Source organism: Lepisma saccharinum, chromosome 19, assembly GCF_977018435.1.
Source record: "Lepisma saccharinum chromosome 19, izLepSacc3.1, whole genome shotgun sequence".
NCBI lineage: Eukaryota > Metazoa > Arthropoda > Insecta > Zygentoma > Lepismatidae > Lepisma > Lepisma saccharinum.
This window is the reverse complement of record NC_139247.1, coordinates 50,079,513-50,105,501: the sequence shown is the minus strand read 5'-3', so window position 1 is coordinate 50,105,501 and position 25,989 is coordinate 50,079,513. Positions and strand designations below refer to the sequence as shown.

At 35.3% G+C, this 25,989-nt stretch overlaps 1 protein-coding gene across 3 annotated transcripts in view; it reads left to right on the top strand.

The window, feature by feature from the left end:
• Positions 1-4,682: 4,682 nt before the first annotated feature.
• The window catches only part of LOC146002852 (clathrin interactor 1-like), a 97,145-nt gene continuing 75,838 nt past the window's right edge, over positions 4,683-25,989 (top strand). For 2 of the 3 annotated variants that reach the window (XM_083140843.1, XM_083140842.1), the window contains exons 1-6: positions 4,683-4,869; positions 7,512-7,591; positions 9,929-10,050; positions 11,999-12,141; positions 20,694-20,821; positions 23,735-23,864. In XM_083140843.1, coding sequence (XP_082996969.1) covers positions 4,838-4,869; positions 7,512-7,591; positions 9,929-10,050; positions 11,999-12,141; positions 20,694-20,821; positions 23,735-23,864 — 635 coding nt within the window. In that variant the 5' untranslated portion in view covers positions 4,683-4,837. The remainder of the gene's footprint in view (positions 4,870-7,511; positions 7,592-9,928; positions 10,051-11,998; positions 12,142-20,693; positions 20,822-23,734; positions 23,865-25,989) is intronic. The other variant, XM_083140844.1, reaches the window with a different exon arrangement.

Sequence of the window (25,989 nt, the reverse complement as noted above, 5' to 3'; positions counted from 1 at the left end):
TTTGAAATGTTCTAGACTATGAAATTTGGGGTTCTGAGACCGCCAAACCAGCAACTTTGGAGAGGCTATGAACGGAGACAGAAAAACACATGACTTATTACTATATACTAAGTATATAATTATGAGTATTGTTAACATTTTTACTAAAAAGTTACAAAATATTGAGGTGATATGACAATTATACCAGTATGTTGTTTAGTGAATTCTGAACAATTTGAGGTCGAAAACACGACTTTCAGGCAATATTGATATGTACGATATTTAGTTATCCTCGAAATCTCTTCCTCTAGTCCAAAGAATAAGGGGAAAATAATTCTAAAGTCTTTGAGTTTATTCAACACTGGCTTGCAGTAAAGTACGCAAGGAAAGCTTATGAAAAGTCTGTATTGCGAAAGCGGGAACGGCTATGGTCAAAGCCAATATTGCTAAGGCACGGCGTGCTATGTGTTTATTTATTATTGCAAAGTTAAATTTAGAAAGTAAAATATTGTAGCAAGAACAAAAAAGTAAAACAATTTGCCTGCGTTTGTGTTAGCATTTACTATGTAATTAATTAAATAAAACTGTTAAATATTGTAAATATTCGTTATTTTTATGGGTACGTCAACACTAAGGTTCTTTCCACCCGTCACATGTCCTTCCTTTACAAGTCTGTTGCGGACATTAAAACACACCCATGTCCTCGCCGGGACTCGAACCCGAGACCTCCGGATCAAAGCGAGTTGAGCCGACCATCCAACACGCTCGGCTACCGAGGCCGGCATAAAACTGTTATGTTGGCCTCTTAATGTAAATACATAGCCTACTTCTAAATAAAAATGTTAATTGTTATCTAAAAACAAATGAGCAGACATGTTACATTTCATTTGCATGAGGAATATAATAGCTGCTTAAGAACTGCTATATGAAGACGTATTTTTTATTTTTAAAGAAGGGAGGGAGTGAGTCATTCATTCATTTATTTCAGTGATCAGAGCCCCCCCAATAATTTTGACAAGTCGGCGCCCCTGGCAGACGCGTTACCGACCGAGCCACACACTTATAAGGTTTATAAGGCCTTAGAAAAGTGTTCGCACAAGTCAATGGAGAATGAATGGCCGAGTCTGAAGAATTAAGTGTCAAATTTGCTCCTGTCACGTAATTTGTCTGCTAAGAGGATGTTACAAATCTTAAGAACAAATGAAGACGAGAAAAATGCAAGTTTATGACTAGTGGGAATGAATGTACAGGTAATTTAGGACCTCTTATTTTATTTATTTATTATTTTTTTAAGAGAGCAATTAGGGATAACATTTTAATGCTAACAGAACGTAACCTAACTATGAGATTATTTAGGTTTATTATTAGAAGAATGCTAAGGGACCTAATCTTAAAACATTTGTGTGTAAGTAATCGCTAAAACTTCACAGTATGTGTTACAGACGTAACTGCATACATTGCATGATGAAATCACAATTACAGCGCCTTGAATAACGTAGTGTGGAAAACGACCCAAGAAACTGGTTCCCCGAGACGATGACAAGTAGATGGCAGTGCGATCGACCCAGGTGCTAATTTTGTTATGAAAGTAATGCAGCTTAGTTAGTTTTTGGAATATATTGTGTAGATTTGTTTGTCTTGAAAGGCGGTACGTGAATTGATGGAAACAGTTATATTTGTGGAGTGATTTGCAGTCACGAAATGACATTAATTTGGAAAGAAAAGTAAAATAAAATTAGTAAATAAATAGCATGCGTAACACAAGAAGAAACATCGCAATGTGATTCCGGACGTCAGGTCTTGTACTGTGTATTAGAGTTTATTTTTCTATGTTATTAGAATATAAATAGTATCCTGAGAGATATTTCATACCGAGGCGACAAACCACAAATAATGTCGCTTAAAAGCGAGCAGTCGGAAATCAATGCAGCCTTTCGAACCGTAGGGACAAAAGCTGTGACTGCACCGTTTCCTCAAGGAGATTTTACACCAAAGCGACACGCGACAAACGATACGAGGATTTCACATCAAAGCGACACGGGTCATTCGGTCCAAGGCAACTTTCATACCGAAGTGACACATGTTGCTTGGAAAGGAGCCAATCAAGAGCAACATTTCACATCGTAGCGGCATGACGGGAAGCACAGGCCAGCGTTCGGTTGGTGAAATCTTCAATCGATAAGTGTCGCGTGCCGCTTGTCGCTTTGGTGCGCAATCTCACTAAAGCAAGACACTCATTGCATCGCGTATGCGCGAACAACAAACCACGGCAACATGTTGCAAGCTATTGAGGAAATGGCCCAGTTTGAGCGACGGAGAAGCGACAAAGCGACACGTGTTGCTTATCGTGTCGCCTAGATCTGTTGTTGTAATGTGCGGTTTATCGTGTCGCCTATCTGTTGTTCGCAAGCAACGCTTGCTAATAGATTGAAGGCACCATGTCGCTTGTCACTTAGTTGGGAACTCCCCCTGTAGCGCGTCGCTTCGGTCTGAGCACCCTTCCTTTAAGGAGCTTTCCGACCGAAGTAACAAGTAGCACGCGAATACGCCATATGAACGTGTCGTTTGCTGTTTGGACCCTCATGTGCAATGAATGCTATTTTACAGTCTGGAAGTGTGTGTCACTAGTGTGACAGTGTGAACATCCCGTGTCGCTTGTCCCATTGGTTTGAAAGTTGCCTTACACTCATGTAGATGGCACTAAGAAAGTTTTGTGGGGTTCCCCTTGTCGTTTCATGCAATCATCATTATCATCATCGCCGCGATTAGTTTAAAGAGGAAGAAAAGAGACAGTAAATATCAAAAATACAAATGCTTCAGTGTGTAGGGTCAAGTGCCCATATTTCGGATACTTAATTTCAAATTAGATTTTCAGTACCTAAATGTAAACAAAATAAGCCATAAATGTGTTGATAAACATTGAACATATATTTATTAATTTTTCTGAAAGTTATAGTAACATTTATAAGAAATACTTGGTATATTTTATGAAACAAAGAATTGTATGCATATTTTTAGTCTGACAAAAAGGTTGCCTAATGTCGGATAGGGTATTTCCTAATTTCGGATAGGGTTACTAATGAGTATTTGGAAAGGGTGCACAATTTCGGATAGTCGAAATTAGGTACCCGTGTAGCATCCGAAATTAGGAAACCCAGTCGCATATTCAATATGGCGATTCTGTGCGTTTCCCCTCTGAAATAATGTGACTGAAACTACGTAATAATGTTTGCTGAATCTCTCAAGATTATATAAAATTTAGACAGAAGTGAGTAAATACTAACCTTCCAGTTGTAGGCCTTAAGTTTGGATGGTGAAATATTACATCAAAACTCCGGAAAAGTCAGAAACATCAGCAACACACTAAAGAAACATTGCTCAAGGTCACGCACAAGGGTGAAACTTTGGGACGAAGTAGCGTGTTAGTTGGCACTATCTGCATTTCGGCGCTGCTGTTCTAAGATGGAAATTTCTTGGTATCCGAAATTAGGAACCTATCCGAAATATGGGCACTTGACCCTATATCTATAAAAGAAATGATGATGATAACAATAATCAACCTAATTCATACACAAAAATTTAGTTGCCAAGAACATTCCACGCGTATTTTTTCTCCCGTATTATTAACGAAAGTATGACGATAACAGGACGTGGTCGACTGTCTAGAATGTTCGTTAATATCTTCGCGACCACTTTACCAAATATCATAGCAATTATCACATTCATAGAAATGCTTCATGTAAAAGAATCAGACGTTGCAGCGAAAACTCCATTTACTTCCATTATAAGCAGTCGAACACCAGCGCCTCTAGCGGATGATTTTCGAGTGGAACCATCCAGAGAGCGCAGAAGCATGCCGTTTTCCACACTACGTTATTCTAGGCGCTGTATCACAATAAAACAAAGACCGAGTCTGCTGGCAGGCATGTCTCTTTTGGGTTAGCAGCATAGCAGAGGAAGAATATGGCAGCAGACACTATCATGGAGAATATGCTCAGTGTCGCATCCTGTAATAGATAATCCTTGGCTAAGTATTTAGATCCTTTGGCGTTGCCAATTTTTTTTTATTGGAGGTCAGCCCAATGATAAAACTGTAATAATAATAATAATAATAAAATTAGTAGTAGTATGCTTAATTCCTTATAATTATAATTACCACTATTATTTATTATTATGTTCGATCCACCAGCACAACTGTTTTTTTTATATATATATTTTGGGGGACATTTCCATCATCGTAAAATGGTTTGAAAACTACAGATTATTTACCTCCCTCGGGGAAATATTTGATACTTCATCATAAATGCGAGATTTTAATATGTTTAATCACATTGGTTTAATTCAGCGCCGGGAAATGGCTGAACTGCAGATTATTTACTTCCTTTGGCGAAAGATTTCCACATCTTTCACATCTTGATTTGGCGAAAGCTTGATTTTAGCGCCATAATCGGGAATGGCTAAACTACAGATTATTTACCTCCATTGGGAAAAGATTGGATACCTCGTATTATTATGTAATTTACACAGCGTTTATTCCTGTATTTTCATGATATAACAAATCGATTAAAGTTTTGCACCTTCACAAGTAAATAATTCACGATTTTTACATTAGTATACTTAATTAAAAAGAAGAGAATGTAACGTGTATGTTAATGTATTGTAAAAAAGTTATTTCTTTAGTTGGCAACGATGTAGGGTGACGTTTTCCAGGTAGCCAGCAGCCATACTTGGGAATTGTGGCTCTTACACGTAAGAATTGGTGAGAGTGAAATTAAATGGCCAAATCCACTATCATCGAATGCTAAATGAACGGTATTAAGGAGAATCACTAATATTAGGAGGCCCAAGAACTGTAAACATGTGGAAAGTCAGGGAAATTGCCGATAAAGTGTAGGTGTTAATATTTTATGTATTATTTATTTGTTATAAGGATGTCTAATTGACGGTAGTGTTTTATTAATATACATTCCTGTATATTTTTAGGTTAGTTATTTCGTGCATGGGAATCGAAGTTGTTATGTTCTACACTGTTAAAATATATATAAATTTCTTAAATGTTTTGTAATTTCACCGAATTACTGTTTCGTAATTTGTGAAACGGAGGTACTTTCGAATGAAATTAAAGTAAGTGCTAAGTTTCCAAACTTTACATGCAAATAAATCCGTGGACAATTTCAGAACCTTTTACCCTATAATAGTAACACATATTTTAGCGTAATTCATGCAGTTCATGGTAAATTAGGCATAAAACCATTGATATAAAAGATTAGGTCAATGCAAACAGAGAAAACTTTATGAATACATTATGTATACATAACAAAATATGCCTGCAAATCGCTTGAAGAGGGAAGAAGACAAACACAAGAAGAAATCGATCTACTTATCATGGATAATCACGACAAAGAAAATAAATTGTTAAGAAATGATAAATCGGACAAGCACAGTGTATCTAAGGTTTACCCAGAGATCGTCTCACATTGTGGTTGTGCAATTTCGAAATTCATTATGCACACACACCCGAGTGAAGCGCGTGCACATTTCCATGCATATGTATAAGTACATTTTTGAATAATGAACTGAATCTTGTACAGAATGATTTTTCATTGAGCTTCTGTAGGTTAGGTGGGTCGATCATGTTGTATGATCTTTTCCATGGTGGTGATGTTTACAGTGTTGTTATTTATGTTTTCTGAGTAGGTTAGGGTGCCTTCCTCACTCCTTCCAACTTGTGCAACATGGGTATACAATGTTTTTCCATGTAGGTATAAAAATTTTGAGACGAAAGCAGCTTCTTGGTGCCGACACTTGAACAACATAATTTCTACGACTTTAACTTGCATGACATGTGAAACTTACATTCCCCTTTTTTTTAGTATTATAAATGTATTCCTCATTTTCTTGCATATTTCATGAAAATTATTACACAATTGGAATTTACTTTTCAGTGGACTTCGGGAATAAGATATAGTGATTTTACATTCATACTTTCAATCGGAAAATATTAACAACACTTTTAGATACAACCACTTCTACCATCAAAGCACATTTTGCACTAACAAGAATTGTTTACTTTTATCTTTGTTCCTACTGTGTAGTGTAGTTAAATAGATATAGCACGTGTGTATTGTTTGGAACCATATGGATGAATTACTCTGCAACCACAACCGATTTTAGTCATTTTTAAATTTATCAAATGGTAAATAGAAGGATAGTTACCATATCAATTTCTATCATAGCTTTAAACTAGCATTTTTAGTCAAAATATCTTCTGTTCACGCATCAGAAATAATAAGCATTGTTCAGTTTTACTTGAAGCAATGTAGCTAATGTGCATTATTAAAATGGTGTGGTGTGTACAATTGCAAGTAACATTGTTATTTATTACTCCCTCTGTCCCATAATTATTGTCTGGTACACCTTTGTTTGTTATCTCTGTAATTTTTTATATATTTTTTTCTTCCTTTTTTTTCAATATTTTAATTATTTCATATTCAATTTTTTTGTAAACATGGTCAAGTGGAAGAAAAGGCTCCACAGCCTTAACTTCGCCATGTAAAAGAAGACGAAATAAATAAATTGCCCGATATTCAAACTGTGACATTGGTGTATACAGAAGAAGAACATGAAACAAGGGAATGAGTCATACAACTTTACTACTCAAGGATCAGTACAAATTGTGCTTTCCATCTGCCTCTTCGTCTGTCATTCCTGTACTACCATTTTGGCATACTGGACTATAATTATGGGACAGAGGGAGTATTTGATTTAATGCAATATATATGCACATGTATGTATGTGTTTTGATATTTTACAAATGTATTGAGATTTTGCAATCTTATTTTTCTTGATGTTTTCCCATCTTATTGTAATGTTTTAAAAAAATCTTCATGAAAGTTTTAGTTGTTGTGTGGTACTAGTTATTTATCTTTTGAGTATCAGGAATATATTTTTGTAAAGTCTGTATAGCTATTGTTCCCAATAATGTTAAATTTTGAATATGGTGTCAGATTGTGTAATGGTTTTTACATGTTATGTAGGAGGATGAGGAAGGGTTATTGTTCACAATATTCCTAATAAATGGAGAAGTGAGTTTAAAATATGGATAAACTAATTTGTACCTGTTAAAGTTGCTGAAAGGGTTAAATTTCTAATATCATGAAAAGTAGGTTGCACAAGTGACTATGCCTGTAAATTGTTTATCATTGTTTTGCTCTGTTTCTTTTTCAGAAATTGTAAGAGCCCCAATGACAGAATATCTTATGTATCATGAAGAACATGACATTACATTGTTTATCTTTCCATTTTGTTGATCTTGTAATTGTAGCAGAACCCAAAAAAATAGAAGGTTGATATTTCCATTTTTTTTACATGGAGCATGTGCATTCATATATAGAAAATATTTACCATACTTACATTGTGTGTAAAAAAACAAAAACAAGTTGGCCAATTTCAAACTATTTAATCCTCAAATTATTATGATTGTTTTTTTGTGTGTGATGAACTGATTTACAATAATATTTGTTGTTTCATAGCACCAACGTGGTGATGAATTACACAGATATGGAGGCGAAAGTAAGGGAAGCTACGAATGATGATGCCTGGGGACCAACAGGTAAGGTCTACCCTTCATTTAAGATATTTGTGCATAATACCTGTGCTAGTTTTATTCAGTAATGCAAGCATTCTTTGCGAAACTATTAGTTTCTTGGCGACTTTCTCGCATTTCTTAAAACATTCAAACAACATTAGCAAATAGAAAAAGATCACTTTTAACCCCCTGCCAGGTTTCACTGTAGATGTCATTGGCATCAGTGTTAGCAGAAATCTCATTACCGAAGTTTTTGTTTAGTGAACCACCATTTTCTCATTAAATTTCACATTACTTCTGTTTCATCTTTTACCACAGTTGTGGTTTTTGGTGATTGATCGCTGATAATATTTTCAAAACCATATTCTTCAAAAGTGAGGTTGAATCATTTGTACCTATTAGTGTATACAGAACTTTTTGTTTATTTCTTCATAAATTTAATAGAAAACAGTGCAAGCTGTAGTTTAGTGCATTAATTGATATATTAGTTTTTAACAGGTTTAATAATTTAAATATTAAACAAGTGAGAGTAGCTGCAAATATCTAACTACAAAACTAATTGTGTGAAAGAGTACCACTGTGCAAAATGGGTTAATTTCCTGTGGTGAGATGTATGTGTTCTATAGGTTTGTGAGGGATGGTGAATTTTATGTTAAGGATTTCCGGACCCTGTGAATTTTACATATAATTTTTCTTGAAGGACTCGGCTATTTTCGACAAATTTGAGGGAACTAGAATTATGCTCACATAATACATGACCATTCAAAACTTACAAACTGTTCAAAATCCCAAAAGTTGGAAAGTAATTCCTTGAAGTCTCGATATTTTTTTGTGATCCAGCTACTGAATACTTGTGATCCCATGCATCCCTCCTTTTTGTTTTACAGTATTTCAAAGTAGTATAGGTGCTTGTGAAAGAGTAAAAAAATTTACATTGTGAATGAAGATTGTTTTTAGATTGCTTAGATGTGTTGTAGCAAAGTACTGGGTGGTTTTTTATATATGGTACTATTTATCATGTCGTGACATCATTGCACATAGGAAGGTTATGTTATTGTTAAGGTAGCAACGTAGGTTTAGTGGTGAAAGAATTTCCATATGTTTTCATTTTGTGTGTGTGTGCACAATGCTATTTTGTTTAAAGAAAACTTGGACAGTGCTCTGGGATTTGGATGGACAGTGGTCACACAGATGCTGTTACATTCATGAATGCCCTTTTCACCCCTCGAACTACTTAGTAGTGGAAAATGCTTCTCAATGTATAGGAAGGGAGTCAATGACCCCATGCTGGTTTCCTTGTAGATGTAATTGAGTTTGTTTAGTTAGGTTGAATAGTGTTGATAATTCTGTTAGTTTAGAAGTGTTAAGTTTGATGCCGGTGTTAATTTCGTATTTTTTGTTAGATTTAATAATGTAGAATTTTTTTTTAAAAAAAAATTTATCGAAATGCATACAATGATCATTCATATTTACTATGTGTGAATTACTCACAAGATTAACAATATAAATTACAATTTTACTTATGAGTATGATACGTTTTCTTCAATTAAGACGTTTCGAGAGATAACTTCTTTTCTTCAGATTTCGGTGTTATAAGCAATTCATAGAGTCATAGCTTCGTCAAAATATTTCTTCCATAGTCAACAGGATCAAGGGTTAGGTGAAATGTGAGTAAGGGAAAAGTATAGGAAGATCGATTACGCACTGACAATTTACGTACTTTAAAGCCATCGTTTACCAAAGTTAAAACCTATAATACAAACTTATTTGTCCTGTATGAATTTTTAAAAACTAAAAACGTTTGAAATTCTAAAAACCGTTCACTATTGCACAGTCAAGTTGTCTGCAACGATCTTCCCTTGCGAATGTGGAAGCAGTCGAACCGGCTTTCTTTTGTTCATCATTTCCCCTCCATCCCCTCCTGATTACATCATATCCAGTTCAAAATCTTCCTCTTTCGAAGCCTCCTGCATAACTTCCAGGGTGAAGTGGAATCCAAGGCTCTTATATTCTTTCTTATCCCATTTTTTAAACATTCCTGTAAAATTGTAATTTATATTGGCATACAATGATATTTTGTTTAACAAAAGTATGAAACTGCTCTAGAATGCATTGAATTGGTTGAACCCAGAGCTGAATATCTCAGTTATTTTTGGTTTCCTTCATCATGAGTGGACAAAAGTGGCAGAAAAGTGACGTAATTTAATGCAATTCAATTAGCCAATATTGCATTTTAAGGATCTTGAAACACTGAAATGTGTTGATTAAGTAAACAGCAGTTGAAATGTTTTAGGGTGTACTGTCTGTACATGTTAGCAGAATATATTTGTTCATAGTCTTTGAAATAATTGACTTTTCTAGGGGTGGTGATGCAAGAGATTGCACAGGCTACTTTCACGTATGAACAGTTTCCGGAAGTGATGGGTATGCTCTGGAAACGAATGTTGCAGGACAACAAGAAGAATTGGAGGAGAACGTACAAGGTATGGAAGTTTCTTGAATTGCATTATTTGCAACATCCCTTTGACACGAAACAGCATTGTTCCTGTTTATTTCTAGTGGCGAAGAACAGACGTGACGTTTTGACTGAAACAAAAACTTATACTACTACTTACACAAATAGAGTATTCAGCCTGAAAGGTAGACAGTGGTTTGTAATACTGTGATTTTTGACTTTGTATACTTGATTGGGTCATCATTTTGAACGATAAACAAGAGGAATATTCTCTCTCCCCCTCTCACATCCTCACTTTCCTTCTGGTTTCATTTTTTTAAATATTTTTCTCATTCTCATTATTCTCTTCTTTCTTTAAAGAGAGTAAGTGAGACACAGAGCAGGTCACAATCTTTTAGAAACCATTTTGTGTTTGTAAAAGTTCGGATAGTGCAGTCACAGTGGTCTTATCAATGTGGCACATTGTACTGTCTTGCTGGAACCAGCTGTCACACTCACCTGGTTCATTATAGATACAAATTTGGTGACTCATTGTTAAGCATTTGCATTAACCGTGCTTCCAAATAAACAACACCTGTTACAATAAACAATTGAGATTTGCCAGCATGCCATAAGCTACAGTCGGTGGCTCATTAACATTCCAGAAATCTCCATGACTATTTCTGTTGACATTTCACATAAAACAGTGTCCTGAAATAATGTTCCACAAATAACTTGCATTCCTGTATCATTAAAATCTTGAATCATTACATTATTATATATTTATGCAAGAAGTGGTTTTCAACTATGTTTGTGCTACCAATTTACACTTAATATTACATTTAAACAGTTTCGATAATCTACACTACATCCATCTATATTACATACGTTATTGCAGTAGGTTTTGACTTGGTGGGAAAAATGTATGCTATGTATTTAAAAATGTGTTTGACAAACCCAGAATGCATAAATTATACTTTTTCTTTTAAAAATGTATCATTTATACCAGTGGTTATAACAGCGTGTGCCGTGGCTGGCTTACAGGGCCACCACGAAATGTTCCAATATTTTCACTGACGTGATATGATTGTTCCAAATATGTGCTTATTTAACTGGACCCTGTGGCCGAGTGGTTAGCACATCGGCTGCGATGCCAAGGGTCCCGGGTTTGAATCCCGCTCGAGTTTGGTTGTTTGTGAATGTCCATTCATCAGTTTCATCACTCATCCCCATCTTCACAAATCAGCTAAGAGGCACAAAACGTGAAGTAAAATAAACTTAATCAATCAATCAATGTGCTTATTTAGCACTTATTACACATAAAATGTTTCTGAATTTGAAGTGTGTGTTTATTTTTTAACTTAACACAAGCAACCTAACCACACTAAATGGGCATAATAATAATGGGTAGGGTGCCATGAAACAAAATATTTTGGGAACCCCTGATTTATACTAATATGTCTATATTGGCTCAAGACTACTGATTAGTGCACCCCTTTCCAGAACTTTGTTAATATAAAGCAAGTGTATAAGTACCGTATACTAGTTGAATATATTTAGAATTAAAGTGGAAAATGTCACATGTACAGTCATGGATACTTCTGGGCTGTAATGCTTCCATGGGGAGACAATGTGATTGATATGACCCAGAAGTTTCTATGACTGTATTCATGCCTTGTCATCTTCATTAAGAAAATAATCCGAGTATGCTGAATGTTAATTTATAGTGACATTGGAATGTGTAAATTTGTTGCTTTGTCTTATTACTTGTGATACTACAAGCCATCCATTAATAAATTTACACAGTGAGTCAAACTGATAATTGTAAAGGATAATTTTCCAATGTTTTAATGTGGTTTCCTACTTTTATTTGTAAAGAGATATCTTTGTTGCAAGGTACTTCATGGTTTTTATCTGTAGATGCACAAATAGGTGCTCAAGTAAAATTGTTTTCAAATTCCAGTAACATTACAGTTACATTTTTTAAAATTTTGCAGTCTATGTTATTGTTGGCCTATTTAGTTCGAAATGGCTCGGAGAGGGTAGTTACTTCATCAAGGGAACACATCTACGATTTAAGGAGCTTGGAAAACTATACATATGTTGACGAATTTGGCAAAGATCAAGGAATCAATGTTAGGTAAGTAACGTTTTATATAACCATACAGTGAAATCATATTATGTCTGTAATGTAAAAGGGGGATGGGCTAACGATAAGAAGGTTCGCAATGTTGTTGTAGGTAAAGTTTTGATATTGAGAATATATTAGGATTGAGCTGATTCCACTTTGAACCGGTACCGATGCCGATACTCTTACCGATTCGCACCGATACCGATACTTGGAATTGCAAAAATTAAAATTTGTTCAAAACATTGATGAATATTGTTCTGTAAATATTCTTCTCCAATCGTATGCTTCAATCACCAAGAATTTTGTTTTAGAATATTTAAGAATTATATAAGAATATCAAAAATAGATATATGGGCCGATATGAAATTTGGCCGATACCAATTAAGTACCGATAAAAAAAATTACCGATACCGATAACCGATATTCTACCGATCCGATATAAAATTAAAAATGGTCCTTGAAGAACCTGAAGGTTCATTGACCTCCTTAATAAATGTGTGTTTCAAGGTGACTGCAGTGTAAAGGAAGTTGCGTATTTAGACATTTACTTTTTTAGAAAGTAGGGCATGGAGATTATCCATAAAAATTACAACAAAGTGGCAGAATTTCGCACGAAATTGAGATATTTAACGATATATCGGACCGGTAAAATAATTGGTAATTTTACCGATACACCGATATGCCTATATTGACACGATACCGATAGAGTACCGATTAATCGGTCCCATCCCTAATATGTAATAATTTACAGGATAATTGGACTCCACACAACATTTTTTGCGGGCCCTGTGAAAGACCAATATGCCGTAAAAGTATCAGATTCCAACCGATACTGATCAGCTCAGCCCTAGAATACATAAAAAGTAATAACTTTCTTGTTAAATACACTTTCATTTTTTTGCATACCTTCATATGTATGTACGAGGTGTTTTTTCGAAGTAAGTACCGTTTTGAAATTCCGCCGCTGCAGCGCTGCGTTCAGTGTCCCGTGCATGTGCACTGTGTACCTACATCTGTTGGCAAGCCACAGACGCCATTGCGGTAACAATCGATCATGTATACATTTGCTTTTGCGTATTTAAAATGCCTCCGCCGACTGTGAAATACCCGCTGTTATTAGTTTTCTTAGTGCTAAAGGCATGAAAGCAGTTGAAATTCACCATCAGATTTGTGAAGTGTACGGACAAAACATTATGAGTGATGGAATGGTACGCAAATGGGTAAGAGCTTTCAAAGATGGCCGAAAGAATGTTCATGATGAGGAACGGAGTGGGCGACCCTCAGTGATCACTGTCGATTTGGTGCAGAAAGTCGACGAGACAGTGAAAGAGAACAGACGCTTCACGATTTCTTCGTTATCAGGGGAGTTCCCTGGAGTTTCAAGAAGTGTTATCTACGAAATTGTTACCGAACGCTTAAACTATCGAAAATTGTGCTCACGATGGGTACCAAAAATGTTAACTGAGGTGCACAAAAGCAAACGTTTAGGTAGCGGCTTGACTTTTCTTGTCAAGATCTCATCGCATCATTTGGCTGGGAACAATTTGATCATCCTCCATACAGCCCTTATCTATCGCCCAGTGACTACCGTGTGTTTCTGCAACTGAAGAAGTATCTCGGAGGTCAGCGTCACGATGACGACGATAGCCTCAAAACGGCTATGTTGCAGTGGCTGTCAACTCGGGCGGCAAACTTCTATGGCGACGGAATACAAAAGCTTGTTGTTCGATATTATAAGTGCCTTAATATTAGTGGCAATTAAGTGGAAAAGTAGATAAAAGTGTGGTCTTTCATGTAACAATAAAATTGTTACAAAAAGTTTACTTGTTTTTTGTACACTTCGCAACATCTTATTTGACCGCCCCGAAAGAATTCTAAGTCCTGAAATCGTAAACTTAGCAACATTGCACTTCAGCTCCAGGTGAGAGTAGCCAACTTTGAGTAGGTCCTTCCACTAGACGAAAAACGCTGCGGTGATGGGTTTTCAATTTAACACATTCGATGAAATTAGAAACCATAAACCGCTATTATAATACACAATCAAACAGAAATAATAAATTAGAAAAAGAACCTTGAGGAATTTTTACGGTTCTGCTTGCGCGACTTGAAATTTGGGGGGGTTTGAAACACTGAATAGAGTTTTCTCCACCTGGAGGAAATTGCCATCAAGTTTGTGCAGAAAGAAGCAAATTTGTGAGGAGTTTATGCTTTTTTTTATTTACAATACCTTGCATAATATCGAACAGTTCTCAAAAACACATGTTTTACACGACTTGTCGAGAAAATGTGCTTGAAACACAGGAAGGTGGGAGTCTTCATAAACGTCAACATGTTTTTAAGGGTATAACGTCATTAAGTTAACGTAGAGCAGTTGGTTAGGTGCTGCAATCCTCATTTTTCATCAAGCGTAAAAGGTTAACTAACTAACTCTCTAGCCTTCTTAAACCCGAAGGTTCATGGCTGCAGCAACACAGGCCTTCCATCTTTCCCTATCTTGAGCAAGATCTATATACTCTTTTCCATCCCTACCGATTTCCCTTAGGTCCATCTCAACGTTGTCCCTCCATCTTCGTCTTGGCCTTCCTACAGGTCTCTTACCATCAGGTTTCCCAACAAGAATCCTGTATACTCCTCTTTCCTCTCCCATTCGTGCCACATGGCCTGCCCACCTAAGTCTTCTTGATTTAATTATTCTAATAATATCTGGACATGAGTACAAATTATGAAGTTCTAAATTATGTAACCTTCTCCACTCACCTGTCTCCTCATCCCTTTTAGGTCCAAAGATTTTCCTAAGGATCCTATTTTCAAATACTCTCAATGTATGTTCCTCTTTCAATGTAAGGGACAAAGTTTCACATCCATATAATACTACAGGCAAAATTACTGTTTTGTATATTTTAACTTTTAGTTTCTTAGATATTAAACGAGAAGACAAAAGTTTATGAAGAGAGAAGTAACATGCATTTCCTGAATTAAGCCTACTTTTTATTTCCTCTTTAATATAATTTTCATTTGTTAATATTACTCCTAAGTATTTGAATTTAGAAACTGGTTCAAACGAGTTGTTATCAATAATTAGATTTTGATTATTACCTAACACTTGGTTTCGGCCTGTAAGCATATATTTAGTTTTCTCTTTGTTAACTTCCAAACCTATCTCTTTAGCAGATTTGAAAAATATTTTAGCATTATTCTTAATTGTATTCACATCATCCCCCAGTAAGTCTACATCATCTGCATATGCTAACAACTGAGTCACACCATTTAATTTTAGTCCTTCTTTAGTTTCTTTTACCTTCCTAACAGCATATTCTAAGGCAAAATTAAAGAGCAATGGAGATAATGCATCTCCTTGTTTTAACCCATCATGAATTGTAAATTTGTCAGACATATTAATACCCACACGAATTTTACTTTCTGTTTCACTGGTGCATATTTTTATCATACTAACAAGCTTCTTAGGTATTCCAAACTCTACTAATATATTATATAATTTATCTCTTTTGACCGAATCATGTGCTTTTTTGAAATCAATGAATAGTTGATGGACATTTTGATTATATTCCCACTTTTTTTCAAGTGTCTGTCTGATGTGAAAAATTTGATCTGTAGTTGATCTGTTACGTTTAAATCCACATTGATAATCACCTATAATTTCATTAGCATATGGGGTTAGTCTTGTTAAAAGAATGTTAGATAATATTTTATATGTTGTTGAGAGTAGAGAAATTCCACGGTAATTATTGCAGTTCATTTTATCACCTTTTTTAAACACAGGAACAATTATGGATTCTTTCCACTGTTGAGGGATTTCTTCTTTATTCCATATTAAACAAATTAATTTATGAATTTGACATATTAATGAATTTCCACCATATTTAATTAACTCAGCTGGTATTAAATCAATGCCAGGTGCTTTGTTATTCTTTAGCCTTTTAATAGCATCTTTAACTTCAGTCAAGTTAGGTTCTGGAACTAAAGGTTCTGCTGTGTGTACTTCATTCACTTCTGATTTATCTCCTACATGGACATTTAAAAGGTCATTAAAGTAGTTCTTCCATCTATTTAGAATATCGCTTGGGTCAGCAAGAAAATCACCGTCTTTATCTTTTATCAAGTTTACTTTAGGTTGCCACCCCTTTCTAAACTCATTTACACCTTTATATAAATCTCTGATATTTTTATTTTTGCTGTTTGTTTCAATTTCATTAATTTTGCTTTTCAAGTAATCTCTTTTTTTACTTCTAAACGTTCGGTTAACTTCTCGCTTTATTCTATTATAATTGTTTAGATTTGTATCATCAGAGTTATTTAACCACCTAAGTCTAGCCTCATTTCTTATTTCTATTAGATTATGACATTCATTATCAAACCATGGCTTACTTTTTCTCGGTTTATGGTATCCTATACTTTCTTTAGCTGCTGATTCTATTGCATTACGTATGTGCTCCCAATTCTTATTTACGTCTATTTCATTTATATTTTCATCATTTAAATCCTGCAAAATATCAAATCTATTTGACAGTTTAATTTGGTAATCTTTCTTAATTCTTTCGTCAGTAAACTTTCCTGTATCAAATTTTAGAACTTTTAGATTTTGTTGCTTATGATTTAACACTGAGAGTCTTTCTCTTAATTTAGCAATTACTAAATAATGGTCACTGGCACAGTCCGCACCTCTATGTGTACGAACGTCAATTATACTAGTATGTCTTCTCTTATCAATGAGAATATGATCTATCTGATTATGAGTTTTACCATCTGGAGAAGACCAGGTATATTTATGGATATCTTTATGTTTAAAAGTGGTACTTTTCACAATTAAATTCTTTGAGGTTGCAAAAGTAATCAATCTTATACCATTATCATTACTTAATTCATGAAGACTTTCTTTACCAATCGTAGGTTTAAATGTCTCTTCTTTGCCAATCTGTGCATTACAACCGTAAAAGGTTGCGGGTTCAAATCCCACCCTCTCCTCTTTCTTTCTTTTTTTGTTTGCTGAGCAGATACCGTTGATATTAGAATATTTAAAAAAATGAATCCGATGAACACTTGAGGGACGTCCCTTCTGCGGATATTTCCACTTAGAAGTTGGAGATTTCCAGGATTTAAAGTTAAAACTTTTCTTTTTAGTTTTTGTTCATATGTTGTGTTAACACACACATCATGATAAATTCACAAATCACATATATGTATTCAGGATGCAAAATGTAATGTTATTTAAGTTATGTATTGTTTGTTCTTCACTGACACCTAAAATATTGATTATTTGATTTCGATATACTAAAAAAAGATATACAGTTATGTTAAGTAGTGATGTAGTGCAGTACTGTAACGAATGAGAGCGTTTAATGAGTTCAAATTTCTAAGATATGTAATTTTATGTCCGTTCCTTCGTCATGACTGTTGTTAATCCCCTAAGCACGATCTTACCATGCGCCTAAAACGAATATTAAATCGCCAATTAACGTAAGTAAATGGTTATTGCGACGAAGGCCGATTCGATAAGAAACTACTAATAAGTATTTATATAGTGAGTGACAAACAAAAAATTCAAAACCTCATAATGATCGTTAATTCGTCACTGCTTTGTATCTAAAATGTTTGTCTTCTTTGAACAGAAAGTACGAGTATCAGATATAACAAACTCTCCACACTAACTTTGCAATATTCGAAACCACCATTACAGACTTAGCTCTATGTAACTTGATTCTGCGCATTCCACGTGGCATGTGACTTCCTCCTATCATCGAAATAACTTTCTCTTACTATTTCCTTTCCTCTCGTGAAATACAGAGACCAATGTTAACTTCTTAGCACGGGGGATAAACTTTACACCCAACGATATACTCCTGAAAAAGAAAACCTGCCTAGGTGGAGAATCGAACCTACGACCTCCCTCGTAAGAATCAAGCACCCTACCTCTTCTCCAGGTAGCTCATGTTAAAATTGGCTACCAGTTTGAAGAAACCAATTCACACATAATGTCATATCTATAATTTCCTCATGGCAATTTTCATGAGGAAACGAATTCAGATAAAATCGAAAAACGTTGAAAGGGAAAAATGATGAACATGTCTATTGGCATTTTGTCATATTTTGTAAATTGTTTAAAAATTCCGTGTTTTTAACAAGCAATCGTTTAGTTACGAAGTATTTTGTTGTTTGTTTAAAGTAGGAACAGGAGAGCGAAAAGTAATCATTTGAACCAGACCCCGTTTGACAAGAAACTTCAGCTATTTCCAAAGAAAAGAGAGAGGAACGTATGAAATATAAAATATGTGTGAAATTAAAACAATGGAAACCTTGAAAGATAATACTAACGAACTTCAAACTATGAAAAACATATTTTCGTGGTGGACAAATCCAAGTCGTTTTCGAAATATGAACTTGATGTCTTTCATTATTATGAAGTGGATATATGGGACGATACGATCCCTCAGCAAGAAAATTTTAAGTAAGCTACCTCCAACTTTTTCAATGATCATAATTACTAATTAGGGTCCGGAAGTTGATGAAGAATTAACTTTTTCTGATCCTTAAAAACAATGCTAAACCTGATATCATGTCAGTTTCGCTTCAGTTAGAGCCAGAAAACGCTTTCTATTTTACATTTTTTTTTTTTTTTTTTTGCATTTTCGGCCTTTTTTGGCTTTTAGTTTATTTGTCAGTATTTTTAACAGTTTTTGTTGCATTTTTACTTATTTTTGAGGTTTACTTTTCTCCTCCCCTGTTGTTTCGTGCATTTTAAATGCATTTACTAGTAAAACTTACATATTTAGATTTCTTGACATGGTCCTTTTAGCAAATTCACCATGAATCGAAAATACGGTCAATGGAAAAGCATAATATTATTCGTAACTGAAATGTTTGGCAATGGATTAAAATACTTTGTGTGAAGATCTACTTTGAGGTTCTTTTTCTGGACACTATTATCGCTTTAATCTGTAGTTTTAAAGTAAAATTAGTCACAATAATAAATACAATTACACTCTGGTATACGCGAAGCAGAACTGTATATTCGGATGCTGGCCGACTACAGTATCATAGAAGGCCCACTCTGAAAGGAGATGAATTGGTTGATTTGGTGATTTAAGTCAACTTTATGCATAGTAAGGCTAATCGGGACTGGACCTACAGTTTAAAGTGGGATCGGAACCGACTGCATTAAATAACGTGAACCGTGTGGTGTAGGGGGATCGTTTGCTTATGGAATGGAAGGTCATTGGTTCAAACCTACTTCTTTGCAAAATCTTTTTCGGGAAGTAAACGGCTTTGGACGATAATGCCTATCTACGTTTCTTGGATATTTCCGTTGATATTTATGCAATTTATGTCCAGCATTTCCGGATGCAGAAAGTTGACATGTAAGTTCTTAATATGTGTTAACTTATAACAGCTGAATGAAAGGAAAAGTATTTCCTAAAATCCTGCCTATCACTGAAAGATTAAAAACATTAGTAGAAGCATTACTTGAGGCATGCACAGTGGCGACGATTATGGAGTGTGGAGGGGCAGATGACCCAGCACTATGCTAAACCTTATCTACCAAGGGAAAGAAACTGTCCTTGCCCTCCCCCCACCTTGCCCCATCAGTTTTGAATCCCAATCGCCACCACTGAGCATGCATCGCATAAATATACATTAATATCATATAATATTATATTACGTTATTAGAACACTTCATACTCGGTAAATAATAAGGAAAAAATAATACGGAAAGGGCAGGATTTGAACCTACGATGTATCGATCTTGATGAAAAAACTAAAAAAACGAAAGTGTTGTCATCTAACCAACTACTCCAGGACATTGCTAACAGAAAACTCAGTAAAACACGTTAATCTCAGTTGAAGCAACCATTTTTCGCCAAGAACCAAGGAAAAGACACACTTTGCAGAATCGTTTGGTGTTGTGCAAGGTATCTTCACTAAACATTTTGCATAAAATCATCATAAACTTGCCTTCTTGCATTCAAATGTGACCGCAATTCTTTCCAGGTGGATGAGAACCTGTTCAGTGTTTCACAATGCACATACCTTTTCCTATTTTCAAATTCAAAACGAAGAATCTTGAAAAATTTTCAACATTCGTATTTCTACTTAACATTTTTTTGTCTACTCATATATTTTATTACTGCTTTAGGGTATTTTTACTTTATGGAATGTGAAAGAATGAAAGAAAAAATTACGAGCGTTTTCCGGAAGATGAAGTGTTGCAAAGTTGGCTACTCTTAGTTGGCTCTGAAGCGCTATGCTGCCAAATTTACGTAATCCAGACTTTGAAATTTTTCAGGGCGGTCAAATAAGATGTTGAGAAGTGTACATATCAAAACGGTACTTACTTAAAAAATACACCTCGTAAATAGACAAAAAAGACAGAACTGACATATCATCTGTAGTTTCAATAAAATGTGTTAATTGCTGTCACATGGTGTTGGTATATGTGCCAGCTGTCTGGTAAAGTTAATATTCTGTTTTATATGGAGTATTAGATCTGATAGTTATGTATATGATAAATATGCTTTATAAATTTAATTAATTTCATTATATTTTAGGCACAAAGTGAGAGAATTGATAGACTTCATTCAAGATGATGACAAACTTAGAGAAGAACGGAAAAAGGCTAAGAAAAACAAGGACAAATATGTTGGTATGTCTAGCGATACAATGGGATTTAAATATGGTAAGTGGTATTGTGTGTGTAGTGGTAGTTTTCTCTTTCAAGTTAATTTGCATAATATAATCTTGTTACACAATTTTAAATTTAAAATGCATGTAGATGTGGGTAAATTAAAATATGTCTTCATAGTTCTTGTCATGCAGTTATATTTTTGTGTGCATTTTGCAAGCCATATCACTTTTGTTTTAATTTTTCCATGTTACCACAGTAGATAGTTTGTGATTTGTGAATTATCACATCAAATAATGTTCCTTCTCCGGAAATGATCATACCACAGAAGGAATATTATTTGATATCCAAATTCTTTGGTGGAGGCAAATTGTCGTTCGCATCCCACTTTAAACTCTAGATCCAGTCCAAAATAGCCTAGCTGTGCATAAAGTAGAACTAATCAAACAAGACTTGACGATTGGAAACTGCATGTGAGCCCTTACTGCTAGTGTTATTAAAATCATTTGGGATAGTTTCTGTATGATGGCACAATCATAGTTCAACTGATGAATTTTTTAGCCCATTTAATTTTCTGCTTTTGTGGATGGTATTATTAGAGGCACATTTTTGGTAAATAAAAAAGGAAAATTTCGGTACAAAAACAGTCTTATTTCGGGTTCAAAAGTGGTACATAAAATAAAATTTCGGTGTTATAGTGATGAATAATCACCTCAAAAGTGCTATGTAAAATGACATTTTGGTTTTAAAATTATGAATATAATCCTAAATTTGATTTAAAAACTGCACTTATTACACAAAATAAACTTAAACTTTCTAATGGCACATTTTTTCAGTTACCAGAGTATTAATTTTATTCCTGTGTAAAGGGGTCCATTTTTGCTTCTCAAATATTTACAGCAGAATTAATCAATTTTCCGTGAATTGCATAACTCACAGGATACTTCAGACTTCAGAAAGTGTCACGTCTGTATATAAAGGGTAAATTTCGTGTTTAAGAGCATATTTCGCATTTTGCAGTTCATTTCGTATTATTTTCTGACAAGACAGGGTAGGAAAATGCACCTCACACCTTTCAGAAACATGAAAAACGAATATTACAACATGTTATTTCATATTTCGTGTTTTCGTCAAAAAACGAAATTTGCATGCCTCTAGGTATTATGCATCACTAGATAATTTCAATGATGATTTAGTACTGAAATTGTACTTGTATGGACTGACCTATTTGCAGAGTGAGTATCACTGCATGCTACGATTATTTCTCTTGTAGTCTACGGGTGTTACAAACATCTTTTTGTTGTGACATTTCAGGAGAACACATGCTCCCTTCATCAGACATTTGTTTTTAGTTTGATTAAAGAAACAGTTATAAAATGCGAAAATAATAATAATAATAATAATTCTACAATGTAAGCAATACCTACATGCAAGAAAAGGAAAGCAATCTACAATGCCTGGGATACCAGATTCAGATCCTGGAATGGGTATGGGTATTCTTTGAGAATCCCCCCTTCATGGATTTAATTAATGTTCACTTATCTGCACCTTTGAGATTGGCGAAAAGTGTCAGAAAGTGAAGTAAACCAAATCAAGCAGTAAAGTTCTTGTATGGCTCATGACCAGGGCTGAACTAATACCATATTTCTTCAGGTACTGATGTTTTCCACGAATATGTTTTAAGTAATTTTCTATTAATTTCGGTAGCCACTGCCACCATCCTCGTTGGAATTCATTGTGTCGTTGCTTCGTGGAAAACGTGAGTACCTGAATTATCTATTACTGCGTGTCTCATTCCCATAGTATGAAACCATATTTCTGGTTAAAAGAACATTAATATGTTGGTAAAAAAACTGGGCACATTCCTGGATCAAAAGTGGTATGTAAAATCGCATTTCAGTGTTAAAATGGTGAATATAACCTTAAATTTGATTTTAGAAACTGCACTTATTACACAAACTAAACATTTCCCTTCTAATAGCATATTTATGTAGTTATTAGAGTATTAATTGTATTCCTTTATGAAGGAGTCCATTTTTGCTTATCAAATATTTGCAGAAGACTTCATGAAATTTCCGTGATTTGCATAACTCTCAGAATAATTCAGAATTCAGAAAGTGTCGTGTTGGTAAATATGCTTTCAATTTCGTGTTGAAGAGTTTATTGTTCATTTTTCAGTTCATTTCACATCATTTTGTGACGACATTGAGGAAAATGTGCACTCGCACCAAAAGATGAAAAATTCATATTACAGTGTGTTGTTTCACATTTCATGTTTCTGTCAAAAACAAAATATGCATGCTTCTTGTAATTGAACATTGTAGCAGGTTGAATTTCTCCCAAATAGGTAAAATTAGAGTTCCTATGCAGTATTGTGATTACAATGATGAGCTGGTTTAGAAGAAGTAGTGGACTTTGGTGTCAAAAGCCATCAAAACAGCAGCTATGGGACTTCACGTGCTAACCATGGATCACCTGGACATTGGTAGTCCTGTACGAGTGTCCCTTCATTAATTTCTTGTGATCACCATTTCCTCATCACAATTAGCCAAAATGGCTGAGAAGTGATGCAGAATAAGAGAAATACAAGAACTCTGTTCCAACTAAACGATATCAATGTAGTAAACGTTGCTTTCAACAGAAATGTTCATAGATTTACAAAAGATATAACAAAACATTTAAATACCTCTAATTGAATCAGCCAATACAGTCTTATCACATAATGTTCAAGCAAAATTAACAAAAATATCACATTTTGCATAATGCCTAGGACGTATTTGCTGCTTGGCAATTTTGTACCTCCACAAGATACTCTGGGAAACTTATCAGGTGGTAATAGTTATTAAATTGACATTGTCCGAAATCAGTTTTCTGATTAGTTTTTCACCCATGGTAAATTTCAATGTACTGTTTACCATTTTAAAGTGTGTGCTTAAAAATGTTGTATCATTATAAATGTCTTTGCAGGTGTAGACAAGTGGGAAGACCCACTGCCCAGGAGGAAAAAGGATGATTTCGCAGACTGGGACCCTAACAAAGGAGGTGGAAGTTCAAGGTATGAAGGAAAGCAGCAGAGGAATTTTCATTTTCACAACAGGTGGGCACTTAAGGATTTCATCTTACTGTGGTTGCATTTTTTTTGTCACGAGCAGTTTTTCATGTATAACATGTTGGGCTTTGCTGGTTACGTAATTGATCCAATACTATGCAACTTCACACAGTTTGCGGAATAGTAAGAATGGAGAAGTGGTTGACATAGAGTTAGGTTGTGTCTGTATATATCTGAGATATGTGGTTGGTCGTAGAGGTATTTTCAGTTGTGTCTGTACATTGTCTCGTACTGGTTTTTGTGTGTTCCGTTCTCAGTTAGGTGTTGTTTTCTTGCTCTGTGTTTTGACACTAAACAGTTGCTTCTTTTTCCATGTGTAATACATTGCTAATCTAAAGTAAAGTTTGTTCAGGTAACTCTTCTGTTGCCAAGGATTTCTTTATGCTTCTGTGTTGCTATCAGTTTCATCTTGCAAAATTTGCACCTACTTTTAGCAGTAAGATGTTGTACTAACTGTTTATAACCTAATTTGGTGTTAGCACAAAAAGCAAGTGCCTGTCTGTGTTGGTTGATGATATTCTTGGTGGTGTAACAATTTTTCTTCTTGGTTAGTTGGGAATGAAACCAGTGTTGTCTGCATTTTGTATCATTCATGAATATTCTAACTGAACTAGTAAAAGGGAGGTTAGTGTGAGAGAATATCAACATTCATCAAGTGGAACTGCTTATTCTAAATTATTTATAAATGACACTTGTGTATAAATACAACAAGTAAGTACACATCTACGAGGGTTAGTCAAAAAGGAATGAGAATAAATTTTTTTACGAAATACGTTAGGCAGGGTCTAGGTTGATATGGTCTTTTTCGAAGTAGTCCCCATCGAGTTGTATACACTTGGCCCAACGTGTCTGCCAGTTCTGGAAGACATACTGGAACCCGTGTCTTTTGACAACGTCTTCAGGGCTTTGATGAGCTTCGATTTCAGATGAGGGAACGAAAAGAAGTCACACAGCAAGATCCGGGTTGTATGGAGGGTGCAGGACACATTCAATGTTTTGTTGAGCCAGATATTGGGCAACAACTTTGGAAACGTGAGGACGTGCATTATCTTGGTGTAGGCACGAACCAGATGGATGCTGCTGAGGGCATTTTCGACGGATGTGTTCAGCCAGGGTCTTCAAAACTGTCACATAATACTTCAACACTTCATGTTGGTAGACTATGCGACGAATGAAATCACCATTACCCTATTTGCCGACGGAACAGCTTTGGCTTTCTTTGGCATCTGAGAACTGGGTGATTTCCAGACTGTGCTCGCCTGTTTGCTTTCGGGATCGTAGTGGTGAAGCCAACTCTCGTCACCAGTTATGATGTAATTCAGGTAGGCTCCATGCTCCGCTACCAGACGCTGAAGCTCTCAGCACCCATCTTGCACATACATGTCTCATGTGCAAGCGATCGTGCAGAATGGTGAACGCACTACCATGGGAAATGTGTAACACGTCTGCCAGTTCATCTATTGTTATTTGGCGATCTTCCCGAACAATGACTGCAGCTGTGTTAACCATGATCTCGTTCACTGTGGTGTCCGGAGTGCCCGGACTGCCCTGCTTTGTGGTCGAAACACGAACCTTCTTAAACTGTTTGAACCACCAAAATGCAGTTGATTGTGGAAGGACATCTTCGCCGTATGCCTACTGCAACATTTTTGTATCCTTCCGTGGCGGATTTCTGCAGACGGACGCAAAATTTCAAAGCCGCGTACTGCTCCTCACGAACAGACTCCATTTTTCCTATGTGACTTCTGACCATTCGTGTTTTGTTTGCGCAGTGTTGCCAGATGCATGTGCATACACACTTGCAATTTTATCTTATGGTTCCACGAGACACGTTCTTCTCGCACAAATTTGTTTCATCGCTGCATGTTCGCTGTGTGATGTAAAAAAAAATTCATTCTCACTCTTTTTTTGACTAGCACTCGTATGTGAATTGATTCGCCATTTGATGACAGTAATTTGCAAAAAAATATTGATAGGAAAAAGTACATGAAAATGACTGAAATTAAAATAGGCATATCAAACATCAGATAAGGGTCTACTTTATTGAAAGCAACTATTAACATAAACCTCACAGAATCCACATCTTGGACAACTAAAATTGGGCCATATTTTC